At 42.8% G+C, this 19,727-nt stretch overlaps 2 protein-coding genes across 3 annotated transcripts; one reads left to right on the top strand and one right to left on the bottom strand.

Annotated features, from left to right (window-relative positions):
* The first annotated feature begins 24 nt into the window (after nucleotides 1-24).
* On the top strand, nucleotides 25-1,530 carry atp5md (ATP synthase membrane subunit k). 2 transcript variants are annotated; one of them, XM_084004174.1, is made up of 4 exons: nucleotides 25-127; nucleotides 995-1,099; nucleotides 1,213-1,306; nucleotides 1,401-1,530. In XM_084004174.1, exons 2-3 carry the CDS (start codon nucleotides 1,013-1,015, stop codon nucleotides 1,300-1,302), a joined length of 177 nt encoding a protein of 58 aa, XP_083860300.1. In that variant the 5' UTR covers nucleotides 25-127; nucleotides 995-1,012; the 3' UTR covers nucleotides 1,303-1,306; nucleotides 1,401-1,530. The 2 variants fall into 2 exon arrangements, with proteins under 2 accessions (XP_083860300.1, XP_083860301.1); XM_084004175.1 differs by having other exon boundaries at nucleotides 1,380-1,530.
* Nucleotides 1,531-1,644: 114 nt separating this feature from the next.
* taf5 (TAF5 RNA polymerase II, TATA box binding protein (TBP)-associated factor) lies at nucleotides 1,645-7,115 on the bottom strand. Its single transcript, XM_084003954.1, has 11 exons — nucleotides 6,679-7,115; nucleotides 6,016-6,244; nucleotides 5,600-5,915; nucleotides 5,341-5,504; nucleotides 4,813-4,948; nucleotides 4,608-4,728; nucleotides 4,370-4,499; nucleotides 3,462-3,626; nucleotides 3,196-3,373; nucleotides 2,355-2,532; nucleotides 1,645-2,156 (listed from the first exon to the last, which is right to left on the bottom strand). Exons 1-11 carry the CDS (start codon nucleotides 7,091-7,093, stop codon nucleotides 1,942-1,944), a joined length of 2,247 nt encoding a protein of 748 aa, XP_083860080.1. The 5' UTR covers nucleotides 7,094-7,115; the 3' UTR covers nucleotides 1,645-1,941.
* Between the last annotated feature and the right edge of the window lie 12,612 nt (nucleotides 7,116-19,727).

The following is a 19,727-nucleotide window of genomic DNA, read 5'->3' as shown; positions in this document are numbered from 1 at the left end:
TAGACCAATACGAAAACGCTTTAGGTTTTCTAACAGAAGGCGGGACTTCCGACGGGATCTACAGCATTGCGGCCTCTGCTGAAGGACACTTGTCTCATTCTGTTTGCATAGGGGTCGAGTCTTAAAGGTAAGTCCCAATGCATTTAGTGACAATTAGCAGTTTATATTTTTATTTTGACAATGGCAAGTAGTGACTTACACATGTTTTCTTTAAAACGCCTCTGAGACAGTGTATTATTTAGTTAACGGTCAGAAAAATGAACTAGCTAACGTTAGCGGGCTAACATAGCAAGCTTGGTAGCTCTTGAGCTATGCAGTAACTAACCGACAAAAGTCAGTATGAATAAAATGTGGGGTTTTGAAATGAAAAATAGATGAAATGTTGTACGGGAGTTAAAGCATGTTGTGTTTTGCGTCTTGAGATATCGACTCGGTTTAAATGTGGTCATGCTAAGGTTAGAAATTCACTCTAGCCAACGTTAGCTTACAATTGCGACAAAGTTGTTTTGGTAAAATGCTGCTTTCATTATTTTTGCTAACTTTGACATGCTTGAGTTTTTCCCCACACTCCTTTCTGTCAAGTTGTTGTCAACGCAGTGCATTACATTCAATTCTAATGCTGTGTGAAAACTATGAATTCTAAGATGTTAACTGGATTTAACTAAAACGAACACTTTTCATTGTCGTTTTAATTTGATGATTATTTCTAGGGTTATTAATATCATAGTTAAAAACATCAGCTTTCCAGGCCCCAAGGTGACGTCTTAAAATGACTTTGTGGGACCAGCAGTCCAAAAACTGACTTAAGATACTTTAAAAAATGTAATTATGATCATTTTTGACATTTCATTTTCAGTCATTTAACTCATCAGTATTACATAAAGGATTCCAATCGTATTACTTTCACCTCCAGATTTCTTTACATTATTTTTTTAAGGAACTTCGCTCATACGTTCTATTATTAATTAATTCACCTTTATTCTCCTTGTTAAAGGACCATTAACAATCCATCATGGGAGGACACGACGCCGGAACCCAGCACCAGTTCACTGGGTTTGCAAAGTACTTCAATGCATACACGATGACGGGAAGGAGGAATGTGAGTTGTGTGCAACTGAACAAAATAAAATGTCATTGTCAGTGGTAAACGTGAAGCTGTAAAGCAGTTTGAAAATGTCTCTGAAATTCTCATCATGCCGTCTCTCTTCTCAGTGCGTTTTGGCCACATATGCCAGTCTACTAGCCATTGGACTTTTCTTCAAATTGAAGCCCAAGAAGCAGGCTGCTATCACAGAAAAGTGATCATGTAAGTCTCCATCCTGTTAGTTTTCAAATCATTTGTACTCAAGGAAAGTATTATTTCATTCAATTAACTCGAGGCCCATATTGTCTTCTTACAGGTGTCCATTTTCACCATCATTTATAACACCTGGCAGTGGAGAAAGCATCTGGACATGCTTGTAATAAAATATGACTGTTTGGTTTCCTTATGTTAAAAATAAAGAACATTTATGTCCAAAATGTAGAAAACATGTTTTTTTTTATTTACAGTGTACACCAATATAAAATACTATGATACAGAAATGTAAGCCATGTGTTTAACAAAGCTATACTCATGGCAGTGATTTAAAAAAAAAAAAAATAGAAAAACAATGGCCCTCAATCAACAATGGCACTTTTCTTGGTGAAGGGAAATCTGGAATAGATCAGCTGGATTTCTAACCTGAATCTCAAAACCGAGGGGCAGAACAGGAGTCTGCTAACCTTATTTCTTTATCTTAATTCACAGCTAGATTCTCACCAGAGGTGATTTGTTGATAATACCGTTATGTTTTACTCCAACTGCACCACAAACCTCTTTAGTTGGTTGTGGAGCGTGCAGATCAGATGTTTGCTTCAGTTCAAGCCTCTTATAGATTTTTCTCGTAATTCAATAATGTCTCATGGGTTGTAAGCTCCAGCGGCCAGCAGCAGGTTCCTACGGGTGAAGTGAAGGTGAACAACGGGTGTGGATTTCGACATGTAGGTGCCCAGCAGAAGCTCCTGGGAGTTATCTTGTAGATGGATGTGTCCGGTAGCTGCCGTGAAGTCATCGGTCTCTAAATCATCAAACGCTTTCGTAGCGTTCCACAGACGAACCGTGTTGTCCATGGAGCCTAGAATAACAACATGAAACATTGTCTCTGCAAGCATAATTGAAGATACTCCACTCAAATGAAACCAACAGATTAATAAAGACTACAGGGGTATTGTGTGTAATAGCTTCATCTTACTCTTGATCCAATTTAAAACAAATACAATACTGGTGAGATATTCAACTGATGTCAAATTTAAGGATGTTGTAGGTCACCCACCGGAGGCAAGTATCTCCCCGTCTCTGCTGAACCGGAGAGAGTAGATGGCATCTGTGTGGCCTTTAAGCTCTCCAATCATCAGACCGTGACCGATGTCCCACAGAAGAACTCTGCTATCAGTGGCTCCCGAAGCCAAGAACTTCCCATTGGGAGAGAAGGCCAGCGCATGGATAGGACCCTGGAAAAGAAGAGTTCAAATACTAGCTCAGTAGTGGTCTCTGCTAGCTGTGCTGCAATACAAACCTATGACTCTTAGGGGGCACTCACACTACACCAACTGTACCATGCCCAGGCACGATTGAGCCTAAAGTCTGGATTGTTTGACCAGTGGGAGCCCAACCCAGAATCCTGCTGTGTCCTCCACAGTCATCAACAGTACTTTCAGTCATAAATCGGCTCGATAGCGGGGGAGATCCGAGTAGAACACCGAGCGATAATCAAAGGGACAGCCTATCGATTAAAGCCTACGTCATGTGCTCGTGCATGAATCGTACCATACTCAAATCCACCACTTCGTGCCGGGGCCAAGGAAGCGTACCGTTCTTAAGTACGGAACAGAGCGCTCCCACTGGCCAAACGATCCGGACTTCAGGCTCAATCGTGCCTGGGCGTGGTACAGTTGGTGTAGTGCGAGTGCGCCCTTAAGCATCTGTAACTGTGGGTGTAGAGAAAATTCTCTGAGAAATTATAGAGGCGTTGCTCCCAGTAAACAGATGGGTATAGACCGTGCATTTGATGTTCATTTCATTACTTTAGACAACAGATTTGGTCATCACGATATGGCCCTACGGCTGAATGAGATACCACAGATCAGGGGCACTGCCCGCCGTGAGACGCTGACCTTGTGACCGGTGAAGATGCGGACACAGTTTCCGTTCAGGACATCCCAAAGCCGGATGGTGCGATCAGAAGACCCCGTGGCCACATAATTGGAGTTGGGGTGGAAGCGGGTGCAAGTGATATCCGCTAGGTGACCAGAAAACATCCGCAGAGGCTGGTAGTGATCTGTTGCCCAGAGACTGTTGGAGAAAGCACAACATAGAACAATGACAAACATCTGTAGACAGGGCTGCTGTTACAGTACAATACTGGAGGACCATTTCTTACCGGGCAACTCTGTCATGTCCCCCGGAGATAAAATAGTACCCATGGGGGGAAAACTGAGTGTCCCACACTGGGTAGTTGTGGCCTTTGTAGCCGACCAGGCAAGTAAATGTTTGGAGACTCCACAGCCGGACTGTACCATCTTCAGAACTTGACAACAGGTAGTTTCTGAAAGGCAAAATAATAACCTCAGTCAGTCAAGTCACGTTAGACAGGTTTCTCCACTACAAGTCCGAAATCACAAACAATCAAATACTGCCATCTGTTGGGTGCCTTTCTGAATACATTAAGCTTGTTGCTAGAAATCTTGGTATCTTGCTTTGACTGTAACTGATCTTCAAGCAGCACATAAACACACAAAAACATTGCCAAAATTCAACCTATGTTAAGTACTTGCTTTCATCTCATGGTGCCTGGATTACTGTAGACCGCCTATAGCCAGTACAGAACTCAGCTGCCAGGCTTTTAACCAGAGTAAGCAGCTTTGAACACCTCAGTTTGAGCTTCTTCGAGAAATTGATTGAAGGCCCTTTTAATTACTTACAAGACACTAAACAGTCTGACTCTTCCGTATATCTCAGATCTTTTATCTCTGTACGACCCTGCTCGTACTTTGACCGGCTGAAGACTAAAGGGGGGTCAGAGCTTTTGAAAGCCCTGAGACTCTGGAACACCCTGAACGATGGCTGAGTCAGCGGCTTCTTTTAATTCATACTTAAAACATACTTTTATTTCAATGCCTTCTCTTAATTTCTGACTAGTTTTTATTCTGTTTATGGGATCTGCCATTTTATACGTTATTGCTGTGTTATTATGTGTTGCTTTGTTATGTTTTCTGTTTTCTGTAGGCACTTTGTAAGTGTATTTTCATAAGGGCTATATAAATACAGATATTATTGTTATTATTATACCTGTCTGGGCTGAAGCTGATGCCATACACCGGGCCACTGTGTCCGTAGAGAATCTTTGACTCACTGGCCGTCTTCTCATCCATGATCCTCTCCAGCACATCGTCTGACTCTTTGTCGATCAGATTCAAGTCTTGGGAGAGAACGAGAGGAGAGAGAAGGAGAAAAAAAAATGACTTGTGTTATAGAAAGTCAAACCGACATCAAGCCGGGTTGCGCTGGTCACAGTCACGCGCCGTACCTGCTGCAGACTTGACCTTGCGAAGCTTTTTCGGCGTGACGCTCCACACTCGTACTGTGGAATCGGCGAAGCCTCCTGCGATCAGGCTGGAGTCGTCTGTGAAGTCCACTGCAGTCAGACCCTGTGAGAATAATTGGAGATTATTCACCTGCAGTTTGCAATGAACTGACCCGTCCCTACCGCTCGCTTGGTTCTGACTTTTTACCTGGTAAGCATTGAGAAAAGAGTAGAAGCAGATGGAGGGCAGGTTATCTGGTCCCAGGCGGATCCTCTTGGTGGCCTCCTTCATGTACATGATCTTGTCCAGCTTGTCTGAATCCTTTAGTTCTGGAAGAGGTATCCTGAACAACAAAAATTAATGTCACAAACTGGTGGGTCCACAACAATTACAGCATTTTTAATTCATAAAAATAAATGTATAAAAATAAAATGTAGAGGCTTGGCCATTTGGCAAATTAAATGTCTTATACTGTATGTGCATAAGTCATTACCTTCAAATTAAAAGGTTGAATTAAATGCAATAATGTTCAACTGAAATGTTCTTATTAATCATACTGTTCTGGTCGTACAACATTAGATGATGGAGACCATGAATGGACCAGCTATAAATGTCTTTCTAAGGGAACCGCATTACTAGGCAACAGCGTGGGTCCATTTTTACTTCCTGTCAGCTTATGGCATTCACATACACTGCAACAGGAAATAAACTGGAATGTTCTGTAAAAATCTCTACCTAGTCTGTGAAGGTGCATTGGGATCCTGCTTCTTGCTCTTGTTGCCCATGCTGTCCTTTTTGGGTTTCTTCTTCTTTGGTTTCCCCTCCTCATTCTCTGCCTCCTCATCCTCATCATCAAGAGGCAGCTCGATTTCTGGTTCCTTCAGCAGTCCGTAGTAAACCTGATTGAATGATAATAAAACAAGTGTTAAGAAGAAAAAAAAGAGAGAAGACAATGAAAACACATCGTATGTGCGTGTCGGTGTATAAGTCCAACCTTAGCTTTATTGGCCTCCCGCTTGCCCTCTCCTGCCAAGCTGCCAGACATGGCGTCAATCTGGCTCTTGCTGCGCGGCATGCCATCAAAGATGTCAATGTAGAGGTGCTCCTGTATGATGTTCCAGATCTGGTTGTTCTGACGCTCTTGCAGGTGCCTCTTCAGCAGCTGATAAGAGTCGCGGGAGATGCGCAGGACAAACTTGCTGGTGCGGAAATCCATGAGGGTCTCGTTGCCCCTCATGTGCTCCCTCTTGGACAGGCTGGACAAGACCCGCAAGTCGTCTTCGTAGTAACATTCTTGATCACCGGTGAACCTGAGATGGCGAGAAACAAAAAGGTGCGGGATTTAACACCGCTAAAAACAATATCAGGTTCATAGTTGAAAGGGGCGTACAACGTGGGAAGGAAACTCACTTGTCGAAGAACGCCTTGGCCTCAATCTCGTGATTGTTGTACACCAGCTCCAGATACATGTGCACAAACAGCGGATAGAAGACCTGGGACAGCTCCGCTCGGTGACAGTCCAGAACCGATTCTATGAACCTCTTCAGGCCGCTGTAGTAAACCGGGTACAGCTTCGGGTCTCCCTGCTGGCTGTAAGCTGACAGCACCACGTTGACGTCTGGCTGATCCTCCCCAGCAGCTACAGGAGAAGAAATCCCAGTGAGATGTGCTTATGAAAACAATATTGTATTCAATTGATTTCCTGTTATTATGGTAAAGATAGCATGGCTTTATGAAACAACTTGAAGCTGCAAAGTGGAGTATTTTCTTGAATCACTGTTATGATGAGTGTGTCTGAAGACCACTTGCTTTTGTATACATAATAAATAGTATGTTGTAAATAATCAGAAACATTTAAAGAAACAGTATAATATAGTATAGCATCCCTGCTATACATAACTTTAGCCTACTACCGATGTGAAACGGAAAGTTTAAACTAAAACTCTAAGTTGGTATGAATGGATGGAATACACCTGACTCGTTTGTGATGTTGTATTAAAGTGAAACGTTTGAGTTCACTACGCAACGACGTCTCACACAATAAAACAACAGGAGCCAAGTTCTACACCGGACCTTTAGTTGGCGCCGGCGTCACGGCGGAGGATGAGGTGGTCACCCGGCTGAGTAGAGAGCTCGCGTCGCTGCCTCCCCCGTCCACACCGCCCGCAGCAACCGAACCTGCCGCGGAGGGATCTCCCCCCTTCTGATCCAACGAATCTTCCGGTAATCCCGCTTCGCGGCGCAATATTTCCACGGACTCGGTCAGTTTGTTCTTTCGGAGGAACTGCAGGACTGCCAGCAGCGTCTGCTGGTCCTCCGGGGCTCCCGCCGCGGGTTTGTTACTTCCCACCGGAGCACTGGAGCCGGGGGGCGTAGAGAGCAGTCTTCCGTCGGTTGCATTATTATTTCCACAGCCATCGTTCGATGGTTCCGTTTTTATGTCTTTCTCTTCGACCGCGTCGCCCAGACCACCTTGTACGGCCGCCATTTTAATAATGAAATGCGCATGTGCGAGGTTTAAAACGGAAAACGCTGTTGGTGTCGGATCAGATCACCTGATTGGTGCTTATTCGTGCAGCGTCATGCCGTGTAATCAGAAGTCCCGCCTCCTTAGACGCCAGCGTCTGTAATTCGGTGGAAAGTGGTCTGCTGGAAAATTGGGCTAAATTTAAAATTATAAACCATAATTTTATCGTCAACAGGTTAATTTTTAGCTCCAATAGTGAGCTATTCTCAGATTTACCACGCTTAACTATTATACCTATTGTAATTTTCATTATATTTAAGATCATGTTAATTGTATGAATATGAGCAGTAATTATGATTTTCATTTAAAAAGTGAAAGAATTCCATTTCTGCTTAACACGACGTGTGTAACTAACTAAACAGACCGACTGACTGACTGTACCATTTTGTACCAGGTGGTGGCACTTTGGTCCCACACAACATCTGCACAGCCTGGAATGTCCAAACCAGGTGACCCGTTGGACAAATGTGAAAGAAAAACTATAATAAAATGTATTTTCATTATTGCTTTATCATGTGTTTTGCCTATAAAAGGTCAGGAAATGAAAAAATTATACTCAGAGCCCACAGTGACACAGAACATATCCACATGGAAGCTGAAACCAGTAAAAAAAAAAAAGCTTGTGTTGTATAAACTGTCCATATTAAAATCTCTTGTTTCTGTGCTCCGCAGTCTAATATGTTTTTAAAACAATGTCCCATCAACCCTTTCATTTAATATACAAAACCTCCATGTCAGACAATGAGTGCTGCAATAATGTGGGGGGAACACACAGCTTTTAAACATACTGTTTTATCCTGACATGCACTCAGTCAATCCAACTTTGTTTTGCAGAACTGTATTTCTGCCTATGCAGAATAAAACACCTTTCTTCTATATTCATAGAGGTTACCACTGACTGCAGCATCTGTTTTTATTTCTGGGAGACTGTAAAAATCAGACCTGAATAACATTTTATTCGTTTTTCATAGCCATGTTTACTCACTGGCAGCATTTCTCATTCATTTCAAATCTATTCTATACCTTATTTTTTTTCTCAACATCTGTCTTAATTAAAACACCTCATAAATTGTAATATATGTCCGCATAAAGTGACCAAGTTATTCCTCACCAAGCTCAGATACATTTGTGGATGGTCATCTCTCCTGCCCTGGCTCGCCCACACTGGATATCACAATAGTGATAACTCAGCAGCAGACTCAGGTCCATAGTGAGGGGTGGGACAAGAGAAGGGTTCACAGAAGCAGCAGGGCGTTGTATAACATTGCGGCGGCGTAGCCCGTGTGGAGGAGAGAAGGGGGTGGAGGGGTGGGTGGGGTTGTTTAGTGGGAACAGGAGGGCAAACATGTTAACATCAGCAGCTCAGGGCGTGGTCATCTGTGAAGCTTCTTTCTGACGCCGACAATTAGGAGTGAGATGTGCCTCCTTTCGGTGTCACTGAATGACAATGTATGTGGCTTAATAAGATCAGCAGTTTTTCTTGGCTGACATGGCTTTTATATTCACCCTCTCTCTTACCTAGCAGGTATGCAGATGAGCAGAGCTGAAGCACGCTTGGGATGCCAATGGTTATTGATTTAAGATCTATAGGCGTTCCCTTCATTCGGTGATTTACATAGAGCCCGTTGTGCTGCACCAGATGATTCCAATCTCAAGCACCTGCACTGCCATACATAAAGCACTATCATTTTACACGTTTAAAGGTACCATTCTTCATAGTAAACACTGTTATTACACCTTCCACCTTTGATTCTTTCAAAATAAGTTTTCATTTCAATTATGTACATTTCTTTCAGCTGTCAATCTAGATGTCGGTATATCTTTTCAATTCAGTGGTGAAATTAGATTGCAGACAGAAATCTGATGTCTTCGATAACATCTTTCACCTCCGTTTGCCCTCGACTGCTACAGTACCAGGCAGTAACCTTGTGCAACCTTTAATTCTTCTGGGGGGAGGAGACTATTCCTCTTAGGGTTACCCTAACCCTGCTTTCTGGATTTTGACTGACCTTCACCGTCATACAACCCCCCAGTTTGGTGTGACGTTGTGTGGTCTTATATTGCATTTATGTAAGGCTGCTCACATGCTCTTCATAATAGTAATGAAACGTTAGGCGGGGAGAGACACGTGTTCAGCTGGATCCTCCTTTCACACTTCAGTGGTGACTTCTCTCAGTTCCTCTCGGTGTCTGCAGGATCCGGAGGACTCTCCCAACAGACCCCAAGCTCTCTCTCTCTCTCTCTCTCTCTCTCTCTCTCTCTCTCTCTCTCTCTCTCTCTCTCTCTCTCTCTCTCTCTCTCTCTCCTTCTGTGTGTGTGTGTGTGTGTGTCAGAAAGCAGCAGGGTGTGGCATCACCCAGCAGAGACCGCTCTAAAGCTGCACACAAAGAAAACTACTGTTTCATGTGTACTTAAACCCCTGAAATTCATATTGCTGTAGAGCCACAACATGCTTTTTGAGAGAAATCAATTATGCAATCCACAACAATCCAACATTCAAAAGTCCCTTTTATGCATGATATCATTTTCATGCTTATGTTGTTGCTGTTATAAGAGCTTACATTCACATGTTTCTAACCAGTGGTGCCTTTTTCTTTGCTTTCACGTGGTTAATGTTCTTCAGGAGAAGATGCATTGTTATGGATGTGGTGTTTATGTGCCAGTAAACATGTCCTCTGGTGAGATTGGAGGGCAGGTTTATAGCAGATGTGCTAATTGGTGTTGTTGGCATCATCCGAAGTGTGAAAAAAATAAGCAGCAATTTAAAATTTCAGACGTTGGATTTATATTAGGGTATTTTTTTTATTATTATAAGAAAAAATAAATAAATAAGGGAAATGGCGAAAGCTATTAATGAAAGACGCTTTTACTTTGCTGGAAAGTGCGTGTATGCATTTTTGTATGTGAGGCGACAGAGGGTGATGTAGTCCCGGGAGCGCAGAGTGGGGCGTGGCATTTTTCCAGTCGCTGTTTTATTATACTGCATGCACATGTACGAGCCTTTTCCCAGCTGTGAGATATGGTGTGGCGTTTTTGTCCTGCCTCACCTCCTTATGATGGTGTTACTGCTTTCCAGTCAGGGGCACCCAGTCGTTGGCCAGAAAGGCAGCGTGTGACGCAGATGATCCGCGATGCTTACCTGCACATTTAAAGGAGTTCCAGAAATGACTGCCTGTCTATCTACGAGCAGTAAACGGCCAGGAAATGCAGCAAAAAATCCCCCACTGAGATGCACGAGTAAATAATTCATGAGGTGCGACTCTCGCATGAGGTGGAAGATGCCCTTAGAGAAGCAAAAGGGGGAGGGAGAGATTGGGGAGAAAGATGATGGGGGAAGAAAGAAGTTGAAGGTGGGTGGAGTGGGAAGGCAGCATGGTGAGTGGGATGGGGAACGGGAGGGGTGTGGCGGCACACGGGGAGCGGTAAAAAGACAGAAGGGATGGCGCCTTAAACTCAAAGGATGGTTGATAGAGAGGCAAGAAGCAGTGCTGAAGTAAGACTGTGAACGTGAGAGGTGAGAGGCAGGTGTAAAGGGAGGCGCGTGAATGATAAAGTGTGATTTAAGGATTGAGCAGAAAGGGAAGACGAGGGATGATGTTTCTCTTCTCGTCGCCACGAGCAACAAAGACTAAATTACATCTTCATCCAGTTTATTGTCGTTCGTAACTTGGTTTTTCAAACTAAATTTGATGGACTTGGTGCACGAACACACACGTTACAGATTTGACTTTATTTTCACTGCTTCCTCAAGCAACTGGGGTTTGAACCAAATCTCTTTTTGCATCCTTATATCAGGTCGACACCAAATTCTCTGAAAGCCATCTTTATGTTACCTTCACTCACCCAAAGTCTCTCCTGTCACGCCTTGTCTTGCAGAGGCTGCTCTTATTTTCATTGGCCTGCGTGAGGTAGTGCAAGTGTGTGTGTGTGTGTGTGTGTGTGCATGAATGCACTCTTAGAGCCTTTTGCCCATCCAAGCAGAATAATGTGAAGGCAGAGCTGTGGCACTAGAGATCTCCATTTGGGGGAGATGAAATGTGGGGGGCTTGCATTATTCAGTACTGACCTAACTGGGAGGCCGGATCTCGCACGCAGTTGTCGACCGGCGTTATGGATGGCTGGTAGTCGCACGGAGGCAACCGTGTCCAGCTGGGAAAAAGTCTGGCTTCAGTAGATGAACAACAGTCTTTACTTTGTCAAAGTGCCCTTAAGCAAGACATTTAATACCTAATATTTGAGAATAGCTTGACATTTTGTGGACATTTGCTTTATTAAGAGTTGGATGAGAAGATCTCCACCACTTCCATGTTTGTACAGTTAATAGGAAGCTGCAGCTGTCCTCCTGTCTCCAGTCTTTGTGATGTGCCGACAGGCTTACTTTAGCGTTAGCTTAATATTTAGCCAATCATTCTTTTCATCCAATTCTTGGCAAGAAATATCAATCTTTAAGTGTACATTGCTGATGTGACGTCACATTGTCACAGCAGGGTGATCTCCACCTTATCTGGAAGGGACTATCTCTACACATCGATTCAGCTTCATGATTTTGATGATCTTATCTTAAAATCGTAATTTTCGATTCGTTAATTGGGTTTTTCACTTCCTGCACAGCCTCTCTGTTCCCTCCCACACATTTCTGTCGGTAGATCAAACCAGGCACTTTAGCGGACCCCTGCAGGTCCTTCCAAAAACAATGTTGTGCATCACAGTTTCTTTATCATTATAAATAATGCAGGCCCCATCTAAAACTAATAAGGCAGAATGGCGCAGTAAGGTGACGTAACAAATTCAAGAAACCTGCCGAGTCCTATTGAAGCATTTTGATTCAACTCATTGCTTCTTGCAGACAAAACCGCATGTCATCATTTCAACTATTACATCATGATTATTGCTTTTATTATAATTCGTCGTGGTTTGTTGTTGAACCCCGTGATGGCGTTATTACAGAATCAAGCTTCATGAAAGAGACAAGTCGCTGCATGAATGTCCTTTGTTCCCCGCCGTCCAAATCCCTTCAGATAACTCCCCTACCAAATTAGGGTTCTGTGCGGTCCAATGAGCATGTCTTAAACACACACACACACACACACACACACACACACACACACACACACACACACGACTGACAGCTGCTGTGAGAGAAAGATAAAGAGGTGGTCTCCAATTTGCTAAAGGTCAGAGCCCCGGTACTTAAAGCCTGAATCAATAATTACAATTTGTAGCCAATGGCCACATTCTTAATATTTGAGAGACAAATAACTCATATATTTTTGAGATAGATAAGATTGATATGGTATTGTCCGTTATTTTAGCTGTGATATTAAGTAAGTCGGTGTGTGGGTACACATAGGGAATAATTCCAAAAAGATGTGAAGAAAAAGAAAAAGGCTATATTATAAGCCCGTTCCATCCATCCCTTCATAAATTAGAATAATTTATCGAGGGATAGCGCACCTCTCCCTCCTAGTGTGTCACATTGGTAGGGTTCTTCTCTTATAGGACATCCAGGACAATAGACCGGCTGATGTGTCGATGTGGACCTGAACTAAATCCAGATTTGCCTTGTAAGCCAAGGTGTTCTGGAGCACCTTTTTCAACAGAGGTTATCAGTTCATTTGTGGGAAAGGACACATCGATTTTCATTCAGATGCCCATCGTGGTGGTGGTGAGGGACCGGGGCTACTGCAAGGCTAAATGTAAGCATGAAACATGCAAACATGTAGATGCAAACATCCAAATGCACAAACAAACCGGTTCATGGTATAAAAAATATATATGCTCTTTGTTCTCCTTGAGTTGTGTGTCCCAGAGACAAAATAGAGAGGGGGTTTGGAAGCAGGTTTTCCTTTGTTAGCACCATCAGATGTCACCAGAACATGGAGGGCAGCGTGATGAGAATGTCCTTGGGGAATGACCGACCGACCGACCGACCTAGGCTGGTGTATCCACATGAAAAGACAGAAACACACAACTCATAACCGTCTCCAAAAAGGCTTCAAACAAGCTGCGTTAGAAATACAGTCATCTCTACTGCCTGAAGAATATTAATAGATTGGTTGTGGTGATCATTTTGCTTCATTTTCACGAGGTGCATAGGATGACTCCATAATTGTTTGGAGATGAAATGCATTATGCACAAAATTGGATTCACATTTTGCAATTTGTTTTAACAGGAATACAATTCACAAGGGAATTAAAAGAAATATTAATCATAGGGATGAATAAAATAGAATAGGGATATCTACAATTGCCCTTATAAACCAGACTGGTTCACTGCTTATTTTATATCTGTCTCTAATGACCTACTCAGATTAATGTCCATTTATATTGTACAGTAAAATTACAGCAAATTATTCAGTGCGATTTCCATTTCCCTGAGCAATAAGGAGATGTCTTCACACTCAGAGAGCCTGTAATTATGCTGTTCCATGAGAGGAGGCATGCACAGCGTACACCAGCTTCAGAGTCAGTACGACGCGGTGAACACTTTACCGGAAAACACCACCACGTCAACTGTGAACAGGTCTGGAGATGCATTTATACAGACGAGTGATATATGACCTCTCAGTCTGCTCAGAAGCTGACCGTACAAGCCTCTAAACCGCTTCTTAATGAATAGCTGATCCTGCTCCATCGACCTGCTCTCTAATTATGGGGCATTGGCTTATGGATGAGTTGTAATACACACAACGACAAAACCCATCTGCACACACACACACACACAGGCTCATCATGCATAGCTCCATACCACTCAGCTGGACATTTTACTGTAAATATTTTAACAGTTTACCAGCCGGGGAACGTTGACTGAATGAGTCCTCGGCCCACGGGCTCACAGCCAGTTGCCATTTTTAATTACGGCCACGCCAAGATAATGGAATGCTCTCGGTGTTTTCTGCCCGATCAATAGCCGTTAATGTGTGTACAGTGACACAGTATATCAGCCTCTGGGCCGACTGCCAGCAGGTGGAGAAAGACTCCAGTCAGCACTTTAGGTGATGGGAAAGAGGCAGGGGCGGCAAACGCACACACGCACACACACATGCATGTTGTAGGCCTGGAGACCTGATGACATTGCGTGTATTTGCTGTGTTTGTGTAATGCAGCAAAGAGGGGTGGAGCCAAGGGTGCAGAGGTTCCTGGCGTCGTGGATTTGAAAGATTTGAAAGTCAGCGTGAACGTGAGCGAAACAGGAACAGAAAACGTAGAAGGGAAGACGTAGAAACATGAATGATTAAAATAGTATTCATGCGTGTACGAGGTTGAATGAATTCTCGCCCTTTTTGTGTGGGTTCTTGCGAAGTATAGGTCTACACTCACTGGTAGGTCTTCTAATGAGCTTTGTGTGCGGCTGTGGATACATTCGGTTTACAGTGATGGATGTTCAGACCTGCCGTCACACATAATGCAGATAGTGTAGCTGGTAACGCTGCACACGAGGTGTTTTGATAGAGACAGTTTGTCGTGGCTGCAGTGGCGACTTCACTCAGTGAGTTAAAAACATCTGTTTGGCGGTTTCTCTCGCTCAATAAATCATCACCTTTGATCAATGGTGGCGTTTGATTAATGAAGGCGGCCATTAGCGTGATAAGCGCCCATAGCCGCCTCATTGAGAGGACAATCGCTCTGTGAACTTAAGCCATTCCCCCCCCCCCCCCCGTGGAATCCGTAAGATAATCATTACGCCATAAAGTCGTTCTTGGCTGATCTTGAACGATGCCTTATACTCACCCTGCACTCATCCGTGACCAGCGGGTTAGACTGAATGACTCACTACTGCAGGAGACACTCGGCCCGTCGCTAATCTCGGTGTCATTTCTTCATGCATCAAAGGTGAAATGGTGCCGTTCAATACTTCAGCACCGCCCACACACAGCACACATCACACACAAAGACATTATCACCTCCAGTGGGTGAAGGCTGAAGGAGGCGTGCAGCAGTAGAGGGGCAATGACTTCACTAAATCACACAAAGAAATAATTCAGCACAAGAAATATGTCACACAGTGGGACTGCACTTAATCAAGGAGTCGTAACCTGCAACAAATGGCTTTATTAATGGGACTAAATCATTTATTTATGCGTTTAGAGATCAGACACAATGAAAGAGGCTTAGTCATTAATAAAGGCTCGCACGTTTCTCACTATAATAGCTTAAAGTCAGTAAGTTGTAACTTCCTCTCTAAGGCTCCTTTGATCATATAAGGGGATTCGTTTTCTTGAACCTATACTCAATAATGATCGACACTGCACACACATCGTGTATCAAATTATCTTTATGAAGAGGACATGTTCAAACATGAACGACCTTCATGCCTTTAACAGCAGCGAGCGTGCTCTGCATTTTGATGGGCTGCCCCGTGCACTGAGAGATGTGGTCGTTTTTTTTAGTCAGACCTCATCGACGGTTTCCCTCGGCCGTTACTGCGTTTCAGCAAGTGAGGAAGCAGTAAGAGAGGACTGGCGGGTATTTGGATGATGAACAAAAGTAAGCATTGAAAGGAGAAGGTTCAAGTTATTTCTTGCCATATGCACAATTGATGGAAAGTGATCGATCAGCGATGAAGGCTGATTTGCAACAGCAGAGAATACGACATCCCTCATTTATCTCATAAGGGCATGTGTCACTATCGTTTCTGCACCTCAGAGGGGGCAGGAGAGAATGGACAGCAACCTCCCCCTGCATCAGTCCTAACCCCTCCCAGTGGCCCTGTGCACGTCTGGATGTTTGAAGACTATACCCTGTGGAGCAGCATGGGAGCTTTGTCAATAAGTCGGCCTCTGGAGCCAGGTAATCTTTATCCCTGCAGCCTGCAGCCCTTTGTGTGGGGAAGGGAGTGTCCCTCTTGTGTCCCTACATCCTCTGCTGCACATTGCTAGCTACTGAGGCAGTTTAATGCACAGCATATAATCACACAGTAGTCTTACTGAGGGAACTTCAAAAAGTGATATTGTTGTTCGATGTCAAGGAGAAATTCCTGCTGATTGTTTGCCTGAGAAGCAAAACCTCATCAATCCAGTCAAGGCCACATTAAGTTTTTCATTTTTGCAGACAAGAAATTGTGATCCTGCTTAAACATACAATTTTGCAATGATATACTCAATATGAAAACACAAAAAACACAAGAAATTGACCAAAATTGAAAATCAGAGGCTGATTAAATCTGATTTAACCGTAATGACTGTGTTTTGTTGTGTGTTCCTGGGTTAATCTATGCGGCGTTTCCAGGAGAACATCTCTTACAGGCTGCTAACTTGTTGGGAAATCGATACTTTATTATGAATGGCATCGATAAAATACATTTTTGCTTATGCTACTTGTGCATGTGGATTGCCTACATTTACATCCTAAGGGCCTGAAGATTAATGACGGCCTAATTAGTCTTTCTGACCTCTGACAGTTTCACACCTGTTCGGCAGGAGAGGAAATTAACCTTCACACTGGTGTGGCATAATAATGTTCGATGCTAATAATTAAATGCTACTTTTAATACATGTTATACTTGCTAATATCACTTGCTAATAAGTGAATACATTTTGTTGGAACATGATGCAGATCCTGCACGACAACTCTGCAAAACTCTGCACCAACTTAACAGCAGCAGCAGCAAGTATTAAGCATCAAGTCATTTTAATATTTTACTACTCATGGACAAGAACAAGGACGGAAGGAAATTAAATATGCACTTATCTTTCATGCAATCTTTCAACTGGTTTTATGTGTCATGAGAAATCTAATATAAGTGAAAAGGGGAATACTTTATGCGGATCGTTAAAACAGAAAGATCTATAGCTGATCAGAACGTTACATTTTTTACAATCTGAGTATTAATTATTCCATTTGTTCTCGCTACTTAAGTTCTGGGCTTTAATACCTTGTAGTACCTTGAAGAGCATCCTTCTCAACATCAGGTTCTCTGCTTTATGTCACATTTGAATTCTTTCAATTCCTCTTTGTTCTCTCTCTCAAAATGTTGTGTCGTCGTCTGCAGGCTGGATGTCGAATAGAAAGCCCTGGATGGGCTCAGCTGCTCCATTATGGATTAGCTGGCGGTCGCACAGACCTCTCATCCCCCAAAAGAGCCGAAGGAACATTTTAGAGCAAGACGGTTCACTGTGATCTTTAGATACACCTGCATTTTAAAAAGAAATATCAGATTGTGATAAAGATGGAATTCTCAATAGATGCACTTTTCTTATTTAAGAATATCGATGTAACAAAACAACAACCTTGACCTGACATTACTAATACATTTTTTGAAATTGGTTTTGAGTTTTATCAGTGCATTGTCTTGTTATAGATCTATAATCCAGCATGTCATCAGTCAAGTGGATATCTTAATGTGAGTTTCATTGCAAATGACATCTGTTGATAATGTCAGCGGATGCACACTGCAGCACCAGGTTGCTCCAAGGACGCATCCCAGTAGGTTGAACTTGTTTTGCTGCACCCTCTCCAGCCTACGTCAATATAATGAGTCCCGTATGAATAGGAACCAAGCAGCACTTCTTCTTCAAGTCACTGACTGTAGCCTGTCTCTGCAAAAGTTTGACAGTTGCAGAAAAGTAGCATGGATAAGAGCATTAGCATTTATATTATTTAATAACTGAGGGTCGACACCTATTGGTGGAAAAAACATATATTCTTTATTATATCAAAAAACATTGCTGACTGAATTCTGACAGAATGCCCAAAGCAGTAAGTGGATAAAATCTAAACGTCTTCCAAAAATATTCCCAAAGGGTTTACATTTCTGAAAGGCATGGGCTTTTTTTTTTTCTTCAATCAGATTTATCTCCACAGTGCTTCCAGTGCAGCATCAACAGCAGTCTTTTCTGCTGCTTATGCTGCACATATCAACGTATCTTCCTCCTCCGGGTTTATAGAGAAGAATAGCTGAAACCTAAAAATACCTTTTAACATCATCAGATGTTTTCTGTAGCAATGGGGTTCCATTATATCTGTTTTAGCACCTTTCCACACCTGAAGAAATAAAAAAAATAATAAACGAATGTTGATCATGTGTCATATCTGGTAAACAACAACAAAAAGAAAAACACAGAGCACACCAAAAGTAGATTGAGTCAGTTAACCTTCACTTTACAAATCAAATATTTACACTTAAATGCAATTCTCTACAATAATGCAAATGTTTAGAAGAAGAAAAGAGACGATGCTTTCTTCAACTCCTGACAAGTGAGATGTGATTTCCAGTTAATGTAATTGTATTTCTCAGGTTGAACACCTCTAATATCACATAGACGGAGGTCATAAATAGAGCTGCGACCTTCGCCTTTGTTCAGCGTTTTTCCTTCAGTCTGTCTGTCTGCATGTCTGGCCCTGCTGGCTCTGTCTCTGCTATTATTAGCACCGAGGGGGAAAAAAAACCTAGCGGAGGCTTGGTTGACAGGGAGCGCTACGTCACACAGGGCCTACCTCAAAATGACTCAGTACTTTGTGAGACAAGGAAAACAGACTGAATAGGCAACTTAACACCAAATAAAAGTGCATTTCCTTAATGTTTGCTATCTGGCTTCTGTGTCCGTTTACAAGCCTCTCCTCTGACCTCTTTGTACACGTCTCCGGACCGGGGGGAGCTGTAACTCCCCCAAGGCTGCCGAAGCACAGCAGGAGGCTAGCAACAGATTCCAAGGCAACGGCAGCAGCAAATCATAAAATAACACTTTTTTTAACGGGTAGAACGAGAAGGTAACACATGCATCACCATCTGTTGCTGAGTCAAACGGTAAAAGAATTCATTCACCAACAATGCATTGACAGTTCTGGTGTTATTGGAAGATGTTTTTTTCTTTTAGTTTCTTCTCGATAAAGATGTTTGTGCCGAGCTCAGCACAAACCAAAAAAGCCTGCACTACAATATACGAAAGGATGGGCTGATTATAACTTGATCGATTGCAATCCGTCCACAAAACAATTCGTGTTTGGTCTGTAAAAGACCTTTAGACTCTTAGAAAGAAGCTTCGGCGAAGATTAAAAAGAATGTGACCATCTCCCTCTCTGCCTTCATTTGGTCTCCGTTGGCTGATTGTGGGTGACAAACATCCCCATTTTAATATGTCGCCTCAGTCCAGGGAAGATAAGGAGACACTGACAAACAGGTGGAATTTATGAGCATGGCCTCCCTCACTCCACATCCTGATTCTCATTTCCACCGCCATCACAGCAACACACCGACACTGATTACCAGACAGAACATAAAATATAGTTCTCCCTCAACGCGGGCTCCTTCATCGCTCAAGATGGCAAAGGCGAACACAGGAAAAGGAACTGTTGCCGCAGTCTGTGAGGAGTGTGTGTGCAGATCTTGTTTATTTACCCCCCAAACTCCATTGGCATTCATTTTAAATTCTAGGGGACTCCCAAAATATAAATATGTCCAGATATGTCAGGTAACATTTTGGGAAAAATGTGTGTAAAACAACTAGAATATGTCTTTCACTCAGAGGAGACGTTATAGCTTGATACGATTTAATACGTAATACATAGATATTGCCAGACAGTGGGTAATTGGATGATTTTTCCTTAACAGCAAATGAAAATAAATTAGGTAAAACTGGATGTTAATGCAATGAGA

This window comes from Eutrigla gurnardus, assembly GCF_963514095.1.
Source record: "Eutrigla gurnardus genome assembly, chromosome: 3".
Lineage (NCBI taxonomy): Eukaryota > Metazoa > Chordata > Actinopteri > Perciformes > Triglidae > Eutrigla > Eutrigla gurnardus.
This window is presented reverse-complemented; position numbering and strand designations above follow the sequence as displayed.

Coding starts and splice junctions, on each gene's coding strand:
- taf5 (XM_084003954.1), bottom strand. CDS start 7,093: ATGGCGGCCGTACAAGGTGGTCTGGGCGACGCGGTCGAAGAGAAAGAC. Junction 4,500..4,607: donor CAAGGTCAAGTCTGCAGCAG/GTACGGCGCGTG, acceptor TTCTCTCCCAAG/ACTTGAATCTGATCGACAAA. Junction 2,157..2,354: donor CGGGGAGATACTTGCCTCCG/GTGGGTGACCTA, acceptor TTGTTATTCTAG/GCTCCATGGACAACACGGTT.
- atp5md (XM_084004174.1), top strand. CDS start 1,013: ATGGGAGGACACGACGCCGGAACCCAGCACCAGTTCACTGGGTTTGCA. Junction 1,100..1,212: donor CGATGACGGGAAGGAGGAAT/GTGAGTTGTGTG, acceptor CTCTCTTCTCAG/TGCGTTTTGGCCACATATGC.